The 24,090-nt window shown below is 42.0% G+C and overlaps 1 protein-coding gene across 5 annotated transcripts in view; it reads left to right on the top strand.

Moving 5' to 3' along the window:
* ARMH3 (armadillo like helical domain containing 3) overlaps nucleotides 1-24,090 on the top strand; it is a 182,846-nt gene that overhangs the window by 47,570 nt on the left and 111,186 nt on the right. For all 5 annotated transcript variants that reach the window (XM_046027652.1, XM_046027653.1, XM_046027654.1 and 2 more), the window contains exons 19-20: nucleotides 695-755; nucleotides 12,106-12,194. In XM_046027652.1, the coding sequence (XP_045883608.1) occupies nucleotides 695-755; nucleotides 12,106-12,194 (150 nt within the window). The remainder of the gene's footprint in view (nucleotides 1-694; nucleotides 756-12,105; nucleotides 12,195-24,090) is intronic.

Raw genomic sequence — 24,090 nt, 5'->3', positions numbered from 1 at the left:
TGAAGCTCACGGATCAGACATATAAAACTTCCTCTTGAGTAAATTAAGCTGAGATGAGCCTGACAGAGCTGACAGTAGGGGATTCTATCTTACGTGATTCTATCTACCCACAATTTTGCGTTTTCCTTAGGGGAATGATCTGAACTCTTAATCCCATTTCACTTGGATATTCAGCCCTGGTTCCTAGAGCTACTTGATTTTAGAAACAGTAATTAAGACTATATAATAAGCCTCTATTGACCCAAAGCCCCACAGACCATTCAATCAATATCTGTCAGGCTGAGCGTGATTGTGAGAAGAGATAGGCTGACATAACTTCAGAGCTTAACATAGAGTGTTACATGGATGTAATCCATAATTTCTTCTCCATTTGCCTCATCACTGGGTTCTCAGAATATGATTTCCCTTTGGAATTTTGCATTAGTGCCATGGTATAAATTATCTGTGCAATGAAATCTCTTGTGCACATGCGTTTATTGGCTCTGTTGGCTGAGTGTTTGGCCCAGGGTTATTCTGTTAGTAAGCACCATTGCTTAGACCTGAACTCAGTAAGCACCATTGCCTAGACCTGAATTAAGATGTGGTTAGTGGTTGTCATCAGCATGAGTGCAAGGTATACTGAGGTTTTTTCCAACTGAAAGGCATGAAATGCATTTCATTTTGATTGATTTAATTGTTCTCCTTTCCCTCTCAGACCTGATGGTAGAGTTTATTGTAACACACATGATGAAGGAGTTTCCTATGGATCTGTATGTGTAAGTACCATGGTTCACTTAATGTGTGCAAATCTATTTTACAGAATTGAGTGATAGGAAATTTATAGTCGCAAAATTCTGTATACACTTCAGGAAAAACTCATTTGTGTATGGAGAAGTGTCAGGGAATAGTTTATGGCCCAGATTTATACATCTTTACAGAAGGGGGGAGAATGTACAAACCACAGTTTGGATTCTGCACGTATCTTCGTTATCACTTTAGGCACACTACATGAAGAACAGGGCTGATGCACTGAAGCAGTGATCATGGGTGGCTGTTATAATCCAAAGGTACGGAATACCAGCAAGCCACTTAGTCATCCCTGGGCTTTGGCGTTAAAGTAGTCAGCAGTAGTTAGAAGGTAGGAAAAGACCAGAGAAATAGAGCTTTTGGTCTCTTGTTATCCTACATAGTCCAGCAGCCTAGTCAGAACTATTCTAGCTAGGCAAATTATATGTATAGTGACCTGGCTGGGAGATTCCCGCCTCCTGAGGAGATCAGGTTGTTTATCGACCGACAGAGATCACACGTAGGCAGAGAGGCAGAGAGAGGAGGAAGCAGGCTCCTCCCCGCACTGAGCAGAGAGCTCGGTCCCAAGACCCTGGGATCATGACCCAAGGTGAAGGCAGAGGCTTTAACCCACTGAGCCACCCAGGCGCCCTGAAATCATAGTTTAATAAAGTCTAAGTCCTCAGACTTTCTCTCTCCTTTGCTGTTTCTGCATTCGTCTTATATTTAATGCCCAAGAACAGCTGAGCCACAATGGTGTGATCCCAAATATATATATTTTTTCCTTAAAAAGCATCTGAATTGAGTCTGACAACAGAATTGCAACTTCCATTTTTTTTTCAGCAAGAGAGCAGTTTGGTGAATAGCAGTGTCTGTGCCTCATTCTAGAGACAGACCTGGGATCTGGGAGGTATAAACAGTTTGACTCTGAATAGAGTAGACTTCCAACTTTGATCTTGGTTTCCTAGGTATAAATAATGATACAAATTTTACTTTTAGGTAAGTAGGTTGCAGTTTGGATTTTTTTCTTATCTTTTTCTTTTTTTGAGATTTTATTAGAGGGAGAGCAAGCATGAGTGGTGGGGAAGAGCAGAGGGAGAGGGAGAAGAAGGCTCCCCGCTGAGCAGGGAGTCTGATGTGAGCCTTGATCCCAGGACTGCAGGATGATGACCTAAGCTAAAGGCAGATGCTTAAAGGACTGAGCCACCCAGGTGCCCCACAGTTTTCATTTTTCTGTTTGCATTTTCTTTTGGTGTTTAGAAGTAAGCCTGATTCTTTATTTTAATTCAAATACCATGAAAGCTGCTTTTTTTTTTTTTTTAAATGAAACTGATTAGGTAAGTTTTCAGTTTGTTTAACGTGTTGTCTCTGAACCTCAGAACCTTAGGGATCAGATTTATTTTACTACAGACTTTATTTGTAGCTTGGTTATCTTATGTTCTTGTTTTAGGATAGGCTATTTACCTTTAGTGTAGTATTATAGTCTCAGTTTTCGCATTTTCCGAGTAAGGAAACTTAGGCTCTGTTGGCTAAGTGCTTGGCCCAGGGTTATTCTGTTAGTAAGCACCATTGCCTAGATCTGAACTCAGCTTTTCTTACTATAAAGCCTAAGTGGTTGCCATCCCATCTTCAGTCTGAGGTCATTTGTACACAGCAATAGATAACCAATACTACTGCTGTGTACAAATGACCTCAGACTGAGTGATGTAAAACAGGTATTTATTATCTCACAGTATCTGTGGTTGAGGAATGCAGAAGCAATGTAGCTGGGTAGTTTTGGCACAGGGTTTCTCACAAGGCTGTAGTCAGTGTTAGCTGGCGGGGGTGGGGGGTGGGCGGTGAGGGGCTGGGGGCTCGGTTGAGTGTCCAACTCTTATTTTCTGCTCAGGTAATGATCTCATGGGTTGTGAGATAAAGCCCCATGTTGGGCTCTGTGCTTAGTTCAGAGTCTGTTTGGGACTTTTTCCCTCTTCCTCTCCTTTTCCCTCCCCCTCGCGCACGCACTCTCTCTGTCTCTCTCTCTCTCTCTCTCTCAAATACATAAATAAATCTTAAAAAAAAAAAGTGTTAGCTGGGCCTGTAGGCATCTGAGGCTCTACTGGGCTAGAGAATTTGCTTCCAAGCTTACTTACATAGTTGTTGGCAAACCTCAGTTCCTTGCCATGTGGACCTTTTCATAGGGCTGCTCACCACAGCTGGCCTCCTCCAACGCAAGTAATCCAAGAGAGAAAGAAGAGAGTGAGAGTCCAGGATGGAAGCCGTAGGGTCTTTTATAACCTAATCTCAAATGACATATCATTTCTGCTGGTCATGTAGACCAACCCTGATACAGTTGGTGGTCTATGTTGGTCTATCCTTATGTAAAGATGTAAATGCCAGAAGGTGGGGACCACTGGGGGCCATCTTGCAGGCTAGCTACCACAGTGGCACACCAAGTTAAGTTGCATTACCACGATTCAGACTCCCTAGATCGGAGAGACTCAGGTCTCTCTCAGCCCAGAAGCTGCACCCTTAACTGCTGCTGCGGTAAGTGACAAAAAGATTTCCACAGGGTGACTAATGCTAACTGGGGCATCAGAGAAGATAACAGAGAAGGTTGCATTTGACCTGAGTCATGAAGAAACAGTGGGAGTTTTCTATGTGGAAGAGAGGGGGAGGGACACACAAGCAGGGGACCGGCGTGTTCAAAAGCTTGGAGGTTTGAAAATGTGGCATGTTTGGAAGGTAGAAAGGAATTCAGGATGATTAGAGTGGAGGGCGCATGGAGGAAGCATAGGAGAGTAGAAAAATGGTTGCCTGAGATTAAGTGGCTGATGAGGACGGTTGAAGGTGGGATGACATGATAAGGTTGTGTGTTCAGCACATAGAGTTACAGGTATGTGCCTGTCTACCCAGATCCTCACATCACAGCCAGTGAACCTGGTCTGCATAAATATTTTAACTCCCTCCTCCCCCAGTTTCTACCTCTTTTGGTATTATGTTGCTTTTGCAATTGCTTTTTCCACCTGCTCCCTAATTGAATGTCCTGAGGTTAGGGAAGATGGAGAAGATAATGAGGCATCAGACTGACAGAGGCTGGGCGGAAGACTCCACCGTCAGGCTGAATACACTTTCTTCATTACTACCCATGGGCATATATTCAGATCTCCCCACCCCCTTCTCCAACCCTCTTCCCAGTTTTTGGCATTTGGAGCATCAAGTCCTTTTTAGGTGAACTTCTCTGCTCCCAGCTGGGCATCAGGCCAGGTTGCTACTCTCACTTCTCATTATGTACTGCTTTTCAGCAGCATACCACAGAATGAGAAATTGAAAGCAAAATGAATTTCTACCATTTCAGATAAGTTTATAATCCTCCTTCTGAAATATGAAGAAATAGGGAGTGTGAGAAAGACTTAATACTCAAAACCAGAATCTGGGTCAGAAATGAAAGATTTCACATCTGTGTATGAATGCTGTAGGTAAAGTAATAATGGGGAAAGATGCTTATACCAAAAAGAGAGAGAGAGAAAAAAGAAAAGTCTTGCTTGGAGCAGTAAGAGGTGGGGAAACTTTAACCAATTAATTTCATTCTTCACTGTATTCCTTGGTTCTTGCTGCCACCCGCACTGCTGCCACAGGATTTAGGAGTGAGGAGAAATTGTCTCGGGGAGAGTAAACTTTCCTTTAAGCTACTCTTAACACAGAAAACTTGGACTCTTTCTCAGTAAGAGATTCTCTCACCTGGGAGTAGGCACCGGAAGAAAGTAGAAACTTTAGTGGACCAAACAAGAAGACTTCGGGTTAGGGGTGCCTGGGTGGCTCCGTTAGTTAAGTGTCTGCCTTTCACTCAGGTCATGATCCCAGGGTCCTGGGATCGAGCCCCGCATTGGGCCCCTGTGGAAAGTCTGCCTCTGCCTCTTCCTGCCGCCCCTGACTTGTGTTTTCTCTCAAATAAAAATCTTCAAAGAAGACTTTGGGTTAAATCTGAACTGTCTCATGTTGAAATAGGAAACCACTACGTGCATAAAAAACATCCCAAAGAAGCAATAAATTTGGAATAATTCAGCCAGTCTATATTTTAAGGTTATAGCAGTTGTTAAAATTTTCATTTTGCTTGGTAAATAGTGTAAGTTACTGAGACTACCAGCCTGGTTATGTCACCCGTTGGGTGGCTGCAGAGGTGGGAACAGAGCTTAGGAACAGTGTCAGAGTGAATATGGGTGCTCTTTGAACCAGAGATTGGTAGCAGCAAGGGTGGGAGCATAGGTAGTGTCTCCTTGCTACTCCACAGGGGCTCAGTGTTGGGATGGCAACATCAGTAGAGGCAGGGTGCAGGCAGTCCAGATCCAGGCCGTGTGAGAAATGCTGGTATGTGGAATGTATTGTGCATGGGTGGTCATATATGGGCAGCATCCAGCCGTCTTTGCTGGCTGCAGCAAGCCTGTCAGCACCAGGTACCTAATGACTACCAACTTAATGGGGAAATTGATAGAAGAGTTTATATATTCCTAAATTAAATCATGGCTTGAACCAGGGCATCTTGTATCTAGTGACAGTTGCATCAAACAGGAGATCACACCATAATGTCTAAAAATCAGCATTTGATTTGGAAACTGTTGGGGTGATTTATACTATAATTTATGTCACTTGATAAGCAGTTTTGATACAATTTAGTTCACTAAAAGAATAAAAGAAAATTACCTAAAAAATTTATTAAACCTTTTAAAAGATTTTATTTATTTATTTGACAGAGAGAGATCACAAGTAGGCAGAGAGACAGGCAGAAAGAGAGAGAGAGGTGGAAGCAGGCTCCCTGCTGAGCAGAGAGCCTGATGCGGGGCTCAATCCCAGGACCCTGAGATCATGACCTGAGCCAAAGACAGAGGTTTCCCTCTGAGCTGCCCAGGCACCCTTGTGGTGTTATTATTTTGTTTGGGCTTCTTTTTTTTGCCCTCCTCTTTCCCTCTTTTCTAGGAACCCTAAGAAGAAATTAGCTTCTTCTACTTTCATTTGATTCCTGAGCTGTCAGATTGATTCTCTATAGGTTGCTACCTACAGTGTCTGCTGAAGTTAGTAGCATCTTAGGTTACTCTTTGTCTCAGAATAAAACCATAGAACCTGAGCATAGAATCCCAGCTCCAGAAGTATTATTTATTTGAAGCTGCCCTTTAGCTGAATTACATTTGGGCAAGTAGGTAGAAGAGCCACTTTGTGCTGTGCTCTTTTGCCTTACTTCTTTTGTCTCTTCTATTTTCTCGGCCTCATTCTTTCATGTCAAAACAGTTTCAAGGGTGCTTGGGTAGCTCAGTCATTGGGCCTCTGCCTTCGGCTTGGGTTGTGATCGTGGGATCCTGGGATTGAGCCCTGTGTTGGGCTCCTGCTTGGTGGGAAGCCTGCTTCTCTCTCTCCCAATCCTCCTACTTGTGTTCCCTCTCTCACTGTCTGTCTCTCTGTCAAATAAATGAACAAAATCTTAAACAACAATAACAATAAAAATAATAAAGCAGTTTCAAGAGGAAAAGCCTCTTTCATTTGCCTAAAACTAGCAGGTTATCTGGTTCTACTTTCTAGGAATTTGACAACTTAGTTCTAATAAGACTTAAGTGCTAGATGTTTATTTTACTTAATTTTTTTGGAAAAAATTTAAAAGTTATTTAAGCAATTTCCACACACAACATGGGGCTCGAACTTACAACCCTGCATCAAGAAATACATGGTTTTCCAGCTGAGCCAGCCAGGCACCCTAAGTGTTAGATATTTAGTTGGTAAACAGCCAATATTTGTTGAATGAATGAATGAAAACAGAAGTCTGGCAATTTCTTCTGAATCTTTTGGTTTGTGTGATGAGCCTGGATTTTCAGAGGGATAGAGTCTAAGCCTTGGGCTTCTTTTTCTTCTTTCCTACTCCCCAGCCTACTTTCTGTCTTTATATATTTGTCTATTCTTGACATTTTGTGTAAGGGAGATCATATGCCATGTGACTTTTTGTGACAGTGTTTTCAAGTTTCGTCTGTGTTGTGGCATGTATTAATACTTCATTCCTTTCCATAGCTGATTACTATTCCGTTGTATGGATGGGTGATGTCATTTTATTTACCCATTCATCAGTTGATAGACATTTGGGTTATTTATATCTTTGGCTGTTATGAATATGAATCAACGTTCATGTACAAGTTCTTGTATGGATATATGGTTTTTGTGTGTATATACCTGCTAGTTGAATTGGGTGTAATGTGGTAACTCTGTGTCTAATGTTTTGAGGAACTGCTACACTATTTTCATCATTTTACATTTCCACCAGTGGTGTATACAGGCTCCAGTTTTTCTACGTACTCATCACAGCCAAGGATTTTATGTCTACCTGGACTTTCCCCTGACTTTGGCAAAAGTAGAAGGGGCATTAACTTGATTTAAGAAATGATGTTGTTGAGTACTTAGATTCTTGGTTTACAGATATCCAAGTTTTCTCCATATTATTCTCTCGTGATCTGCCCATTGTGTTTCTGGACTCTCTTTGCCAAGGATTTATAAACAGTATTGCAATGGTATGGGCAATTTAATGAGTTTTGATAAATGTATACATCCTTGTAACAACTATCCCAGTCAAGGTATAAAACACCTCTCTTCTCTAAAAAGTGCCTTTGTGCCCTTTTTAGAGGATGTTAAAAAAGTTTTTTAAAAAGATTTATTTCAGGGAGAGAGAGAGAGAGAGTGAATGTACAAGTGAGAGGTGCAGGGTAAGGGAGAGAGAATCTTAAACATTCCATGCTGAGTTCTGGGGCTGACATAGGGTCTGATCTCACCACCCCATGATCATGGCCCAAGCTGAAACCAAGAGTCAGACACTCAACTGACTGTGCCACCCTGATGCCCTGAGGATGTTAAAATTTTTATTTTTATTTTTTTATAAAGATTTATTTATTTATTTGACAGAGATCACAAGTAGGCAGAGAGGCAGGCAGAGAGAGAGGAGGAAGCAGGCTCCCCACTGAGCAGAGAGCCCAATGCGGGGCTCTATCCCAGGACCCTGAGACCATGACTGGAGCCGAAGGCAGAGGCTTTAACCCACTGAGCCACCCAGGCACCCCCGATGTTAAAATTTTTAAAGATGAATTTGTTTTAAATGGTGAGATTTCTTAGCTATAAAAATAGAGTTGTAGAAAATTTGGAGAAAACAGAAAAAGAGAAGGAATAGAATTCCCCTGTAATCCTACCGTCCAAATTAACGTCAAAATTGGATCTTTTTTGATGCTTGAATATGGTTGTGACCATTATCATACATTTTGCGTGCTGTTTTTTCAGTTTCCATTGTAACATAAATATCTTCTTGTGAAAAATTCCTTTTTAAAAAAAAAAGATTTTATTTATTTATTTGACAGAGAAAGTGAGAGCACAAGCAGGCAGAGCAGCAGAGGGAGAGGGAGAAGCAGGCTCTGCACTGAGCAGGGAGCCCGATGTGGGGCTCGATCCCAGGACCCCCGATGCGAGGCTTGATCCCCAGCCGAAGACAGTCGTCTAACCAACTGAGCCACCCCGGCGCCCTGTATTGTGAAAAATTCTTAATGGATATTCTTTTTAATATCCATTAAAAAGGCTCATGGGGCCCTGCTTAGGTGGCTCATTTAGTCATGCGTCCAGCTTTTGGTTTTGGCTCAGGTCATGGCTCAGCATCCTGTTGGGTTCCCTGCTCAGCGGGGAGTCTGCTTCCCTCTCCTTCTGCCCACCCCACCCCGCCCCCGCTCACCCCTACAGTGCACTCCCTGCTTCTCTCACTCTAAGATAAAAAAGCCTTAAAAAATAAAAAGAGGGCGCCTGGGTGGCTCAGTGGGTTAAGCCGCTGCCTTCGGCTCAGGTCATGATCTCGGGGTCCTGGGATCGAGTCCCGCATCAGGCTCTCTGCTCGGCGGGGAGCCTGCTTCCCTCTCTCTCTCTCTGCCTGCCTCTCTGCCAACTTGTGATCTCTCTCTGCCAAATAAATAAATAAAATCTTTAAAAAAAAATAAAAAAAAAATAAAAAGAGCTTAATGGGGTTACATTATATATCCATGTTTTAGTCTGCTTGGACTGCGATAACAACCACAGATTGGGTGGCTTGACAATGGAAATTTATTTTCTCATAGTTCTAGAGGCTGGAAGTCCAAAATCAAGGTGCCAGCACCTTTGATTTCCCCAGAGGCCTCTCTCCAGGGTATACAGATGGCCACCGTTTCGAGGTATCCTCACAGGGCCTTTTGTCTCTGTGTGGGAGCAAGCACTCTTGGGGTCTCTTCCTTTTGTTATGAAGAAGCCAGCCCTTTGAGATTAGGACTTTACCCTTTTGACCTTATTTAACTTTAATGACTTTTTTTTTAAACATTTTTATTTAATCGCTGCACCCCATGTGGGACTTGAACTCAGGACCCCAAGATCAAGAGTTGCACACTCCTCTTGACTGTGCCAGCCAGGCGCCCCTTTGAGGACTTTCTTAAAGGCCTTATAGCTAAGTACAGTCACATTAGTTAGGTTAGGGTTAGGGTTTCAACATACGAAATTTGAAGGACACAATTTAGTACATAACATACAGTAGTCTCCCCTTCTCAGTCGTTTCATTTTCTGTGGTTTGGAAGCAGATGATCCTCCTCCTGTATACCATGGGTCAGTAGTAGCCTAACACTAGATCACAATGCCTACATCATTCAGCTTACTTCTTCTCACCACATAGATATTTTATCATCTCATATTATCATAAGAAGGGTGAATACAGTACAATAAGATACTTGAGAGAGAAACCACATTCACGTACCTTTTACTATAGTATATTGTTACAATTTCTCGATTGTATTATTAGTTATTGTTAATCTCTTACAGTGTCTAATATATAAATTAAACTTTATCATGGGTATGTATGTATAGGAGAAAAACAGAACATAGAGAGTTTGGTATTGTTGACAGTTTCAGGCATCCACTGGGTGTACTGGAATGTATCCCCCACAGATAAGGGAGAACAGCTGTATGTGTGATGATTTACTTACTGTTCTCTCAGCATTGGATGTTATTTCCACAGTTGTTTCCAGTTTTCTTTTATTACAAATGAAGTTATGATGAACATCTTTTTGCTTAAAGCATTTAGTTTTTGTATTCTGGGTAAAGCTGAATTCTCCGGAGTGGTGGTTGTGAGGCAAAGGGTATAAACGTTATTAAGGCTATTGATAGAGATTGCCAGACTGCCTCCTAAAGGGGCTATGCACCAATTATACTTTCCTTGATAAGGTATAAGTGGCTGTTTTGCTGTACCTTTGTCAACATTACTATCTGTATTAATTTGATACATAAAAATAATCTTTTAATATGCTTATTTAAAGTGAAGTTGAACATTGTAGAAAGGTGTTAACTTTCCGTATTTCCCCCCTTTGGTGGGGTGGGGGATTTGTTGGTTATTTCTTTTGCTCATCTTCCTTATTAAGGATGTTATTTTTTCTTATTGATTTGTATAAACATATACATCAAGCATAGTAATGCTTTTGTGTTTTTTGCTACAAATGTAATTTCCCATATGATTTGGTTTTAGTGTAATCATTCTTTAAAAAACACACAAGATACTCATTTTTAGGAAGTAAATTTCAGCTGTATTCTACTTTGTACTATCCTCCATGGCTTTTTATGCTTTCAAAACCCTCTCCCAATCAGAGATGAAAAAATATTTTTTGTTAGGTTTATAATGTTTGAAAAGTCTTTCATCTCAGCCTATTAACTGCTTATTTAGAAATACTCTCCCAAACATATATGTTCATGTGATGTGAGTAATGTTGAATATTCCAGTCATCTAGAATTGTACCACCTAGAAGAAGTTTTTGTGATGATAGAAAAGTTCTGTGTTGTGCTGTCTGATATGGTAGCCACTAACCACATGTGGTTGTTGAGCATTTGATATATGGCTAGTGCAACTGAAGAGTGAATTTTTAATTTAACTCCTTTTTTTCAAAGATTTTATTTATTTATTTGCGAGAAAGAGAGTGTTAAGAGAAAGATAGCACAGAGGCCAGGGGGAGGAATAGAGGAAGAAGCAGACTTCCCACTGAGAAGGGAGCCTGATGTGGAATTTGATCCCAGTACCCTGAGATCATGACCTGAGCCAAAGGCATACACTTAACTAGCTGAGCCACCCAAGCATCCTAATTTAACTTTAATATAAATAAAATTTAAGTTAATTATGAATTAAATAAAGGATTTTTAAAAAGATTTTATTTATCGGGGCGCCTGGGTGGCTCAGTGGTTTAAGCCTCTGCCTTCGGCTCAGGTCATGATCTCAGGGTCCTGGGATCGAGCCCTGCATCGGGCTCTCTGTTCAGTGGGGAGCCTGTTTCTCCCTCTCTCTCTGCCTGCCTCTCTGCCTACTTGTGACCTCTCTCTCTGTCAAATAAATAAATAAAACATTAAAAAAAAAAGATTTTATTTATTTATTTGACACAGAGAGATCAAGGGGGAGAGAGAGAGAGAGACAGAGACAGAGAGCAAACACAGGCAGGGGGAATGGTAGGCAGGGGAGAAGCAGGCTCCCCACTGAGCAGGGAGCCCGATGTGGGGCTTGATCCCAGGACTCTGGGATCATGACCTGAGCCGAAGGCAGATGCTTAACTGACCGAGCCACCCGGGCGCCCCTAAACCAAAATTTAATTTAAAAACTAATTTAAATTAAAAATAAATTTTAATAGCTCTGAAGAAGGGTACTTGGGTGGCTCAGTCGGTTAAGCATATGAATCTTGATTTTAGCTCAGGTCATGGTCTTTAATTTTCTATTTTTATAGCCTATGTGTGCAGCATTGAATGGCGTAGTCTTAACTCAGGTCCACTGATGTATGCTTTTCTCAGAGGAAAGATACTCAAGGAAGTGGTATCCGTAATACCTGATCGACTGCTGACCTATATGTGATTATAGCCCCCTTTTCCTAGTGATAAAGGAAATGAGCACAAGCATTGTCTGTGCGTGTGTGTTGGGGGGGACAGTTTATACACAGCAAGGTGAAGTTTCTTTCTTTTTAAATTTTTTAAAATTATTTTTTATTTTTTATTTATTTGACAGAGAGAAATCACAACTAGGCAGAGAGGCAGGAAGAGAGAGAGGAGGAAGCAGGCTCCCTGCAGAGCAGAGAGCCCGATGCGGGGCTCCATCCCAGGACCCCGGGATCATGACCTGAGCTGAAGGCAGAGGCTTTAACCCACTGAGACACCCAGGCGCCCCGTGAAGTTTCTTTCTTTTACTTGTGTACAGATTCATCTCCAGCATCTTTAGTGGCCTTAGCAAAGCTGCCTTGGTAAAGAAAAGGGTATCTGTGGTGAGTTTTAGCATACTTTCAGGCTTAACCTGGTTTTTCTCTGTTACAGACGCTGCATTCAGGTAGTACATAAACTGCTTTGCTACCAGAAGAAGTGTAGAGTACGTCTGCATTACACCTGGCGGGAGCTATGGTCAGGTAACTTTCTCTTTTGAATTAATTCTCTTTTCCTATATCTTTTATGAGCCCCTAGGCCTAGGCACAGATGAAATTTTTAAAAACTTTTTAGTTTGTTTGGATGCTTCTATTTTCATTTATACTTTTTGTCATTTCAGCCTTGTTCTTATCCAGATGTAGGCATGTCACGTATCTAGTCCATACTTCCTCCTAAATTTCTGCTCCCTGTATTTTTTTGTCAGCTGGTAGAAACAATTGAATATATCCTGAGCTCTAATGATTCTTGCTTTGAATAAGAGGTAGGAGGAGTCAGTACAAACTTGGATTCTCCCTCAGTTCCATGTGGTAGCAGCATATGGACTATAGGGAGGCTTCTGTGTGTTTCCTCAAGATGAGTAATCTCAGGAGGAATGTCATAGGGAGAGGGGGTGGGAAGGGTGTGGAGAGATGGGGGGGAATCCTGTTCTTTGTGTTACATCTGGCATTATTACTGTTTACAGACAGTGTCAATTGTACCACTCCCCCTGTACCAGAGACAAAAACAGCAAATTACAGTGTTTACTTTTGTCTTTGTATCCATTTGGTCACCCAGTAAAGTCACAGCTACCCCTGCGTGGGGGGAAGTGGCTCTTCTCTAAGGGTACAATTAATGCTGGCTTGCCACCCCTTTCTTTTGTGTAACTAAATTGGAGGTTTTAGGAAAGCCTAGGAGACATGCTCCCTGAGGCATTTGCTTGCTGATAGGTCCTGTGGCTTTTGTGACCTAATGGTACAATCAAGTCTTCTTCAGATGATTACAGTGATGAATGGTTGCCCCACCCATGGAAGAGCTTGTGTGTATTCTCAGTAGCGGAGGGTGTATTAGTGTCAGAGGCTTTGTAAGAAACAGGCCAGTAACCCCACCCCCTTCCATGGAATTCATCTCACTTGTTGTGACACATGGTTTCCTCCCAACCCAATTTGGCTTTCTAAATTTAGTCCTCTATAATGGGAAGCAGAGATCTTTAATTAATGGATTAGCAAGTTCTTTTCAGTTACTGCCTTTGGTGGCGAAGAGTGAACAGGAGAATAACACTAAGTGGCAATAGTCGCATTTTGGTATTTAGGAGAAAAGAGTAGGATTGTGTGAGAGTTTGAGATTGAGGGAATGTCAGAAGATCTAAAGGGATCAGAAGAGCTTGAAATGACTAAAGTTAGAATTTCCTAGGTAGGAACAATTCTTATTAATATATAGGATTATTGTGGTTGTCTATGAATAGTTATACGATTGCTAGGTTCTAAGAATTTAGGATTAAAGAGAAAACACAAAAATAATACAAATCTGTGGATGTTGGTATAGTTGTAGGACTTAAAACAAGTACAAATGGTATATGTCTATAACTGGGATGAAGTTACCCCATGTAGTACTAATGAGTTGGTGCTAATAGTTGTTTCTGCCTGCTTTTGATTCTCTTTGGGTTTGATTTTTCTCTTGTATTCTATTTTTTTTTTTTTAGATTTTTTTAATTTATTTATTTGACAGAGAGAGAGATCACAAGTAGGCAGAGAGGCAGGCAGAGAGAATGAGAGGGAAGCAGGCTCCCCGCCGAGCAGAGAGCCCGATGCGGGACTCGATCCCAGGACCCTGAGATCATGACCTGAGCCGAAGGCAGCGGCTTAAACCACTGAGCCACCCAGGCGCCCTCTATTTTTTTTTTTCCTATCCTAGCCATCCTCTCTCTGGTCCCTGGGATCTCTCTGGCTTTTCTCCTATCCTCATCACATGTGGTCCACATTGCCTTTTACCATTTACCCTCATCTGTCTTGCTGGGGCCCAGGGCTTTCCATTATTTTCCTTGCTCCACTTTGTATCCTGTCCTTTGTGGTACTGTTGTCATATATCCTACTGGCACATATGTTATAAATCCCAAAATATATTGCTATCATTTTTTTTTAAGATTTTATTTATTTATTTGACAGCGATCACAAGTAGGCAGAGAGGCAGGCAGAGAGAGAGAGAAAGAGGGGGAAGCAGACTCCCCACTGAGTGGAGAGCCTGATGCGGGTCTCTATCCAGGACCCTGGTATCATGACCTGAGCCGAAGTCAGAGGCTTTAACCCACTGAGTCACCCAGGTGCCCCTATTGCCATCATTTTTGTTTAAAGAGTCAGTTATCTTTTTTTTTTTTCCTTAAGATTTTACTTATTTGAGAGAGAGAGTGAGAGCACACAAGCAGGGGAAGTAGTAGGCAGAGGTAGAAGCGGGCTCCCCGCTGAGCAAAGAACCTGATGTGGGACTTTGTACCAGAACCGTGGGATCATAACCTGAGCTGAAGGCAGACACTTAACAGACTGAGCCACCCAGGCATCCCAAGAGTCAGTTATCTTTTAAAGAGATTAAAAATGTAATACAAGAAAAAATGTATTTTTTCTCGATCTTAGCATTTTCCCATTCTGGCTAGGAAGTCGTGAGGCAGGAGACCATTTTTATCCTATTCGATCTCTTGAGTTTATGTCTTGGAGTACTTTCTGTCATGTGCAGCTCTGTTTGTAATTTTGTGCTATTTCACGACTGACTGACTGGCATCCTAAGCCTTGATAGGCTGAGAGGAGATGTACATGATAATTATTAGGGATGCTGGGATGACTTCTTGTTCCTGAGGCATAGGCATTTGTACTAGAGTTCTCTGCCAAGTGAGGTTAGGTCCTTTTCCTATATAGACTGAGCCTCCTGGAACCCTGGCTCCCTGTGTTCATACACAGTGAGATGCAGAGAAGCAGGTGTTAAGGAACGTTGCAAAATACTCTACTACATCTGATGCATCAGAACCCATAATAATGTATAATATTGCAATCAGTGAATATAAATGTGGTTATGGTGGATCCACCCACTCCTTGGCTGGCAGTACCCCTCATATGTTGGTAAGCCCATGTTTTTACTCTTTCTTTGCCTTCTAGACTTAAGGATTTGCTGGAGGTGTGTGAACCTCACCATGGTAAATATGCTTATGTGTATATATCCCCATACTGTGCTGAGAACTTTAATTGAATTTTATTTATAAATAAAACTGGTAAGGCATGTGTTGTTAGATTGGGCACACAGAAGCCGTTGGGTGTCTAGGAAGCAATTGGCTAGGGCCCAAATGCCTTTTGTTGTTTGGAATGTGGGTGTGTGTTATCACTGCACTTCAAATGGTGATTTTTATTCCTGTGCTGTTTGACTGCAATCACTCCTTGTTTATGGGAAGGTAACCAGAGGCCCCCTTCCAAATTCCCATAGAACAAGGTAGCTGTTAGTTGGGGGTTTAATCCTGCCTGGCCTCTTGATTTTACAGATAAAAGCCCTGACCTTCTCCCTGCTGCTATTGTCTATTTATATGATGCCCGTCACCATAGTATCTGAGTATGTGGGGAAATATATTTAGGCTAACTCTAACTAGAGTCGGGAAAGGAAAAAGGCCTGTCTCTGTCATTGCCCTCTTTAGCAATCACAATTTTTCACTAAGTTATGGAAGGTTCAAAAGCTCTTCTCTGACCTCTGGCTACCTAGATCTCCTATTTTGGATAAAAGATTAGGTCTTAAAACTATCCTCTATAGAGATAGAAAACTGGGTTTTAGGATAAGATACTAGGAAATAGGTCTTTACCTTTGAGAATATAATGAAATATAAGATCTTTGTGTCCAGAAAAATGTCCATTTGCATATACATATTTTGCATATAATTTCAGAGTTCACGGACCCTCTGAAGCCATCCATGATCCTGTGTTAAGAATCCCTGTCTTGGGGCGCCTGGGTGGCTCAGTGGGTTAAAGCCTCTGCCTTCGGCTCAGGTCATGATCTTGGGGTCCTGGGATTGAGCCCCGCATCGGGCTCTCTGCTCAGCGGGGAGCCTTCTTCCTCCTCTCTCTCTGCCTGCTTCTTTGCCTGCTTGTGATCTCTCTCTCTGTCAAATAAATAAATAAAATCTTTAAAAAAAAAAAAAAAAAAGAATCCCTGTCTTGGGGCACTGGGGTGGCTTAGCCATTGAGCATCTGCTTTCGGCTCAGGTCATGATCCCAGAGTCCTAGGATTGAGCCCTGCATCTGGCTCCCTGTTCTGCAGGGAGCCTGCTTCTCCCTCTGGCACTCCCCTGAATGTGTTCCCACTCTCGCTGTCTCTTACTCTGTCAAATACATAAAATCTTTAAAAATAAATAAATGGATAAATACATTTTTTTAAAAAATCCCTGTCTTAATTTTAGGTTCCATGGCCTCCCAATTGCTTCTCTTTCACAGAATATCTTATTATCTATGTTAATATTTTCTCTTTTTTTACTGATCATACTGTATTCCTCTTAGGAATTTTAGCTTCCCAACCTCCTCTCTGAACTTCTTGGGGATAAAGAGCATGTTGGTCACTATATTTTATTTCCTGTGTCTTCCTATGGCACTTCAGGTTTCTATTTTAGCATATTGCACTGTTTTGCAATGTGTGCATAAGTTTGTATAATGATTTATTTAAATATCTTCCTTTCCTCTTAAAAAACTTTTTGTAGGGCAGAGCCCATGTTTTTATCATCACTTTATCCTCAGCACACTACTTGGCTTGTAACAGGGTCTCAGAAAACATTTGAATGAATAAATGAATAAGTGGACATGTAGATTTCTATTAGTAATGAGTCAACATTCTCTTAAAGCAGCACAGTGTTGTGTTTGGGTCTCACAACAGTAACAGCAACAATGATAACAATAACAACAACAACAGTAATAATAATAGAATTCAGTAGGATGTTTGTTGTCATGTTTTTGTTGAGCTGACTTTATCCCCCCTTTTTAAAAAAAAAAAAAAAAGATTTTATTTATTTGACAGACAGAGATCACAAGCAGGCAGAGAGGCAGGCAGAGAGAGAGGAGAAAGCAAGCTTCCTACAGAGCGGAGAGCCGAATGTGGGGCTCAATCCCAGGATCCTGGGATCATGACCCGAGCTGAAGGCAGAGCCTTTAATCCACTGAGCCACCCAGGCGCTCCTATCCCCTTTTTATTTGAAAAATTTTTTAAAGATTTTACTTATTGAGAGAACAGGATCCCAGACCAAGGCAGATGCTTAACCCACTGAGCCACCCAGATGCCCCTAATTGAATTGTTGATATGAAAGGGAATGGTGGGTGATTTCTCTTTCCTTTGTCTGTTTCTTCCTTATCTACAGATACATAGATTGCTTTTAACTAAGTAAAAATGGAAACTTTGATAGTTTCCAAGCCATTAACCAAAGAATGAGCAGAATGTTTAGAGAGAAGCATGTAGTTGTTAGAGAGGAAAAGACCTGAACAGAGCTTCATGGAGTCAGCTTATTTTACTTCCTTCCACTGCAGGCAGAAGGGGCACTGGGGAGGCAGCCTGCATTTAAATAGTGTAGCTTTCCACTGAAAACATGGGTCGATTTAAAGGCAGATTTATACTGACATTTTATATTCGACATTTATCTATGGATCACCGTCCTTCTTACCCTTTCACTTTGCCACATCCCTGGGTGATAAGTCATTATTTTTTATCACCATTTGTTGGGGAAGGGAGTGGAGGTATAGGAGGGTAAGTGCCTTGCTAAGGATCATGGAACCAGATACTAAACAGAGTCATGATTAGAACTTAGAGTTCCTGACTTCTATGCTCAGACGCAGATCACTAGGCAACATTTGCTTCCCTGCAGGAAGAAAGGCCCCCAAAGCCCCCAAAACAATCTGTTCAGCTTCACTGTGCTAAATAGCATCCAAAGCATTCACAGCTTTGTGAAAAAGAGAGAAATTGTACATGGCCTGACCTTTTAGATACCTACTGGGAAAAATGGAAAACCCAGAGAGTGTCACAGCTTTGTGGATCCAGCTGGCTTTCTCATCACTAGCAGAAGTCTGTGATTTCATGGTTAGGTGTACCTTGAGACTGGGAGTGAGGCTTTTGTTGGAAGCTTGTTATATTGTAGGTGTTGTCACATAGGACTGAAAATTTTCAAGAGAAAGTCTGACTTGAGCCATAGATTGACCTGTGTGTTCTTATATAAGTAAGTATAGCTTTGACAGCTTGGTGGCCCCTCCTGGTTTCGGGAAACTATCCTTTGAACTTTTAATTGTCAGCTTTGTTTGTTTGTTTAGTTTCTTTTTTGAACTTTCGATTTTGATATAATTATAGACTCACAGGAAGTTGCAAAAATAGTATAGCAAGTTCTCGCACCCTTCACCCAGCTTCCTCCAATGGTGAGATCTTATATAACTCTACAATATTGCTTGTTTTAGTTTTGGAGAAGGTATGGGGAGGAGGGAAGGACAAAGCAATAAACAGCTAGAGTAGATAGGAAGAGGAATTTTGGCAGCTGCTGTTGCTATTTTGTTTTTAAATTTTTTTTTTTTTAAGATTTTATTTATTTATTTGACAGAGAGAGAGATCACAAGTAGACAGAGAGGCAGGAAGAGAGAGAGGAGGAAGCAGGCTCCCCGCTGATCAGAGAGCCCGATGCGGGACTCGTGGGATCATGACCTGAGCCGAAGGCAGCGGCTTAACCCACTGAGCCACCCAGGCGCCCCGCTATTTTGTTTTTAAAATTGCTTTTTAAATTGTTCTTCCTCTTTCCCCCAAATTTTCTCTGATGTAGGGGAATATGTTAAAAGATGTATTCTAGGCTTGATGTGCCTAATTAAGACTGCTCTAGCTTCTATGTGCAAAAAGATGGAGGCTTCTTTCTTTTGTGTATGATCAATTTCTCTCAGAATGTTTTAATACAGGGTCATTAGAAGGCATTTTTCTGTTTTCATAATTTTGTTATGAAAGATTCTGTACAGCAGTGTAGAAAGCCCTAGGACTGAAAAAGAATGCCAGAAGACTCTTTTTTCCTTCAAATCACCACATTTGGCTAAGTCTAAAATTTATACTATTTTGACTCTTTCTTTCATCCCCTCAAAAACTTGGCAGAAGCAAAAGAATTTCTAACAGGTTTAGCCTGTTAGAAGGAGAAAAAGATTCCCACCAAAAAGCCCCTGAAAAGAGTGAGAAATCTCTGTTCTTTTCTCTGCACATGAAGTCACTTCCTTTCCAGAGAAATGTCAACTCTCATAGGCCTATTAGCATCTTGTCAACCAAAAGAGACAGAGGAAGGAGTAGCTGTGCTTTTGTTGCGCTGCCTGTACTAGTTCTAAAGGAGCATACTTGGTTTCATGAGATATCATTGTTCCCCCCATCTCCAGTGAGCAGGACAGGTCTGTTACTGTTTTTCTCACATTTTGGTAGGAAGTAAAGTTCTTGATTCTATGTCACATTACCTCCACTGAGATGTGGTCTCACTGACTATTCGATTTCTTAAAGGGTGATGATTTTGGCTCTCTCTCAGCTGGGCAGTATTGGAAAAAATAAGCAGGTGGTATAGGACCCTAGAAGGCACTGGCTTCTGAGCATGCTTAGAGGCAGCTGCACAGGAACAAGGTGTATGGGGTCCTGCATTTCCCAGAGTCTGAGTTCCATATGGGAAGTTTCACATAAGGGCTCATTTTCATGATAAAGAAGAGGGTGGGTGGTAACTGTGAGAATTGCAGTGTCCCCAAGTAAACGGGGAATTGGAGATAGTTGAGAACCTTATTTTCCCTTTTAAGCAGATGTACTTCAACAGCAAGGAAAATGTAACACAGAACCTAACTTCCATTTAAAATAAGAATTTGCGGGACGCCTGGGTGGCTCAATTTGCTTAACGCCTGGGTTAAGCGGCTGCCTTTGGCTCAGGTCATGATCCCAGCGTCCTGGGATCGAGTCCCACATCTGGCTCCGTGCTCGGCGGGGAGCCTGCTTCTCTCTCTGTCTCTACCTGCCACTCTGTCTGCCTGTGCTCACCCTCGCGCGCTCTCTCTCTCTGACAAATAAATAAATAAAATCTTTAAAAAAAATAAAATGAGAATTTGCAGGGCACCTGGGTGGATCAGTGGGTTAAATCTCTGCCTTCAGCTCAGGTCATGATCTCAGGATCCTGGGATCGAGCCCTGCATCAGGCTCTCTGCTCAGCAGGGAGCCTGCTTCCCTCTCTCTCTCTGCTTCCCTCTCTGCCTCCTTGTGATCTCTGCCTGTCAAATAAATAAATAAAATCTTTAAAAAAATAATTAAAATAAAGTAAGAATTTGTTCTTTTTTCTAGTTCATCTAGAGGAGTGTGGAGCCCTTAGGCATTGCAGCCTGTTGATATGTGTGTGTGTGTGTGTGTGTGTGTGTGTGTGTGGTAAAATACACATACTTACCATTTCAACTGTTTTTAGGTGTGTGGTTCAGTGGTATCAAATGTTTACCACATTGTTGTGCAGCCGTCCCCACTATCTCTCCCCATAATTCTTTTCATCTTGTAAAACAAAAACTCTATACCTACCAGACAAGAACTCTCCATTCCTCCCTTTGCCAGCCTCTGGCAAGCAGTATTCCACTTCCTGTCTTTATGATTTTGACTATACTAAGCACCCCAAGTGGGTGAAATCATACAGTGTTTGTCTTTTTCCGAACGGCTTATTTTACTTAATATAATATTCTCAGGTTCAAGAAATCAGTTCTCGGGGCGCCTGGGTGGCTCAGTGGGTTAAGCCGCTGCCTTCAGCTCAGGTCATGGTCTCAGGGTCCTGGGATCGAGTCCCGCATCGGGCTCTCTGCTCAGCGGAGAGCCTGCTTCCCTTCCTCTCTCTCTGCCTGCCTCTCTTGTGATTTCTGTCAAATAAATAAATCTTTAAAAAAAAAAAAAAAGAAAGAAATCAGTTCTCTCTTCTTCAGAGTTTGCTTTTTTTGGTTAATATTTTTATTTATTGTTTTTTTTATTGTTGTAGGCTATCTCTGCCCATGTTCAGCATGAGTGTAAACTTAATGTCTTCTTTGCTCTCTTCTGAGCCTTTTCTTGGGCATGTGCAGCTACTTTCTAGATTTCCCTGTATATACAATTAATTTTTTTTTAAAGATTTTATTTATTTATTTGACAGAGAGAGATCACAAGTAGATAGAGAGGCAGGCAGAGAGAGAGAGAGGGAAGCAGGCCCCTGCTGAGCAGAGAGCCCGATGCGGGGCTCGATCCCAGGACCCTGAGATCATGACCTGAGCCGAAGGCAGCGGCTTTACCCACTGAGCCACCTAGGCGCCCCTACAATTAATTTTTTTTAAAGGACCCCCAACACGGGACTTGAACTCATGACCCTGAGATCAAGACCCGAGCTGAGATTAAGAGTCAGATGCTTAACTACTGAGCCACCCCGGTCCCCCTATGCAGTTGTTTTTGAATGTTGTAGTTTTAAATGTCTGGCTCTATTTCTGGGAAGAAACATACAAAAAAATGAAGGTGGAGGGAAAAAAGGGCAGTTGGTCCTTCATTTATTTATTTTTTTAAAGATTTTATTGATATATTTGAGAGAGCACAGGCGCAAGACGGGGCAGGGAGAAGCAGACTCCCCACTGAGCAGGGAGCCCGCTGTGGGGCTTGATCCCAGGACCCTGAGATCGTTACCTGAGCCGAAGGCACCCCATACCTGGCCCTTTTAAATCTCATGGATGTAACTGACCTGGGTGGGGATGGGTTTGCCTCAGTGAGCAACAACAATGCAGCAACAATGGCAGCTTGCTTCTTTGTCTGCATCTCTGTAATCAGAAGCGGGAAAGCCCTCTCCAAGCGCTGATCTCCGGTATTTGGGGGATAGGCTCCTTTTTTGCCCACCTTACCTCCTACAAGCTGTGTGCATACTCTTGCCTGGCAACATGGCTGGGCAGGTGGGGTGGGGAATGCCTAGTTGCTACTTTGCTAAGTGCTGAAATTGACCGAAATTACCCAAAATTTACCATCGAAGTCTTCCCTTGGAAATTGAAAACCTTTACCATACTTCAGAGTTCCAAAATAGTTAACATCAGACAGATTCCGTCACTGCAGTGATTGTCTGGGTGGGGAGAGAGATGCATGGTGCTTTCTACTCTGCTTGTCTTCCCAGAATCCTCCCATCAGATGTACTAATGTTTCTGCTCTGTTCACCTGGAGGGCTCATAGCAGACAACCAAAGCCATTTCATTTTCTTGTTTCATTCATTGGCCTCTTTAAGTGAGGGGCTTGGGTTTGCAGCCAGACAGATACCTATATTCTGAGAGGCCACCTCGTGTATTTTGTATTTATTCTACTGGTAGGTGTTGGCTTCTAAGTCCTTCCTGCGCCACTTTGCTGATTGACAGGGAGCCTGCTGATTGTTGGCAGTGTCCCTGGGTAATTGGTGGTTTTGTCCAGAGATGCTAGAATTGGCTAGAGTTATAGTGCCTCTGGGGTTTGGGAGGCATTGGCTTGTTATACTAGTGCTATTTCTAGCCTGTCCTTGGAGTTTCTCTGTCTTTCTTCTAAGCAAGTGAGATGCTAATATTTCTCTTCTATCAGTCACTGTGAAATTATCTATTTCCCCAAATGAGCGCATTTTGATTTGGATCTCTGGCATTTCCTCCCAGCTCTGTGCCAGGCTACAGCATTGGGCCTGGTTGAGTCTTGTCTTTGCTTTCTTTCTCTTTTTCTTTATAGTATGTTAAAACTGTTAAAATAATAGCTCTTTCTGACCTGATTCTTTGGAGACAATTTATTTGTGTTCTGCTAAAGGCTCTCTATCTCCTTCCTGTTTTTAATATTATTTAAATGTCATTCACTTGGTTTTATAATTAATCCTCCCCTTTGCTTCTCTGAGGCAGGCATCTGAGCTACCACTTAATTGTGTCTTTCTGTAGTTGGCTTGTTCTTCTCTGCACCTGGTTTACCTCAGTGTGGGGGACAGGTTTTAGTCCTGGAGAAGTTCCCATATCCATTATTCATTCTACTCTTCTACAGGGGAACACAATTTGCTGCTACTCTCTCCTTGAATTCAAAGCAGCTCAGGGAAATATTCTGGGGGAGTCCTTATCATGTGGGGTACACTGATACTAAGAGCAGCTCTGCAAACAAGGCTCCTTGTGGGGTAAGGGAGGCCTGTGTGAGGTGGCAGGGTTCTCAAGTGGATGGCCCAAACTCTTCCCACTTGAGAAATAGATCAGCTGCTTCTGCCTCTGCGAATTCACTTGGGACTCAGGGAACCATCAAGGTACCTATTCCTGGTTCCGCTTCCCAGAACCTGCTTGCTATCTTATATTCCACATGTATCTGCATTCAGAAGTCAGAACTTTGGCGCACTCTTGCCATGCTTGACGTGCAAGATCCCCACGGGAAGGAGCTTGGGCCAAAGCTAAGTGTGAGACTGACTGGTGCCTCTAGTAGAGTCAGAAGAGGCAGCAGTTGCAGCCAATTTGTAGTTCCTGAAAAAGAGCCCAGAAACAAAATTTTCAAAGTGCCTGGTAGACTTTCCAATGAAGAAACAACTGTGTACGGAGCACCTACTTCCCTACAACTTAACCATATTGCATATGGAATATAATACCTCAAATATCTCACTGACCTAACTTCTCTATTTTTCACTCAGTGTAGGTTAAGAGTATTTGGAGCCGGGTATCTGGAGCCTCATTTAATAGAGTTAGCAAAGATTAGCAGTCTAATCCAGGATCCCCAGGGATTTCCTAGACTATTGTTGGTACTTAAGTGCTTTGGTGGCTTTGATGGTGAACTTTAATCATTATTCTGAAGGCTGCCATAGTATTGCTGTCTTGAAGACTACTCAGGATTCATTTTGAATTTGCATTCCCGCCCAAGAGTCTGTGGCTCTCTGTTGATTGAGTATATTTGGCTCCTTTTCTTTAGCCCATCAAAGAGGAAACATTTTTGCGTGCTGTGTGTACCGTGATGTAAATTTTAGCTAGTCACTTATGCTGAGGTTATAGAAAGTTGGGATGGATGTTTGTGGGGCTCCTGCTAGTGTTGGTAGAAAGAAAAACATTGACCTCTTATTTGTTTTTGATTGGTAAAACATACATAAAATTTAACCTTTTTTAAAAAAATTTTATTTATTCA

Source organism: Meles meles, chromosome 13 (genome assembly GCF_922984935.1).
Source record: "Meles meles chromosome 13, mMelMel3.1 paternal haplotype, whole genome shotgun sequence".
NCBI lineage: Eukaryota > Metazoa > Chordata > Mammalia > Carnivora > Mustelidae > Meles > Meles meles.
This window is presented reverse-complemented; position numbering and strand designations above follow the sequence as displayed.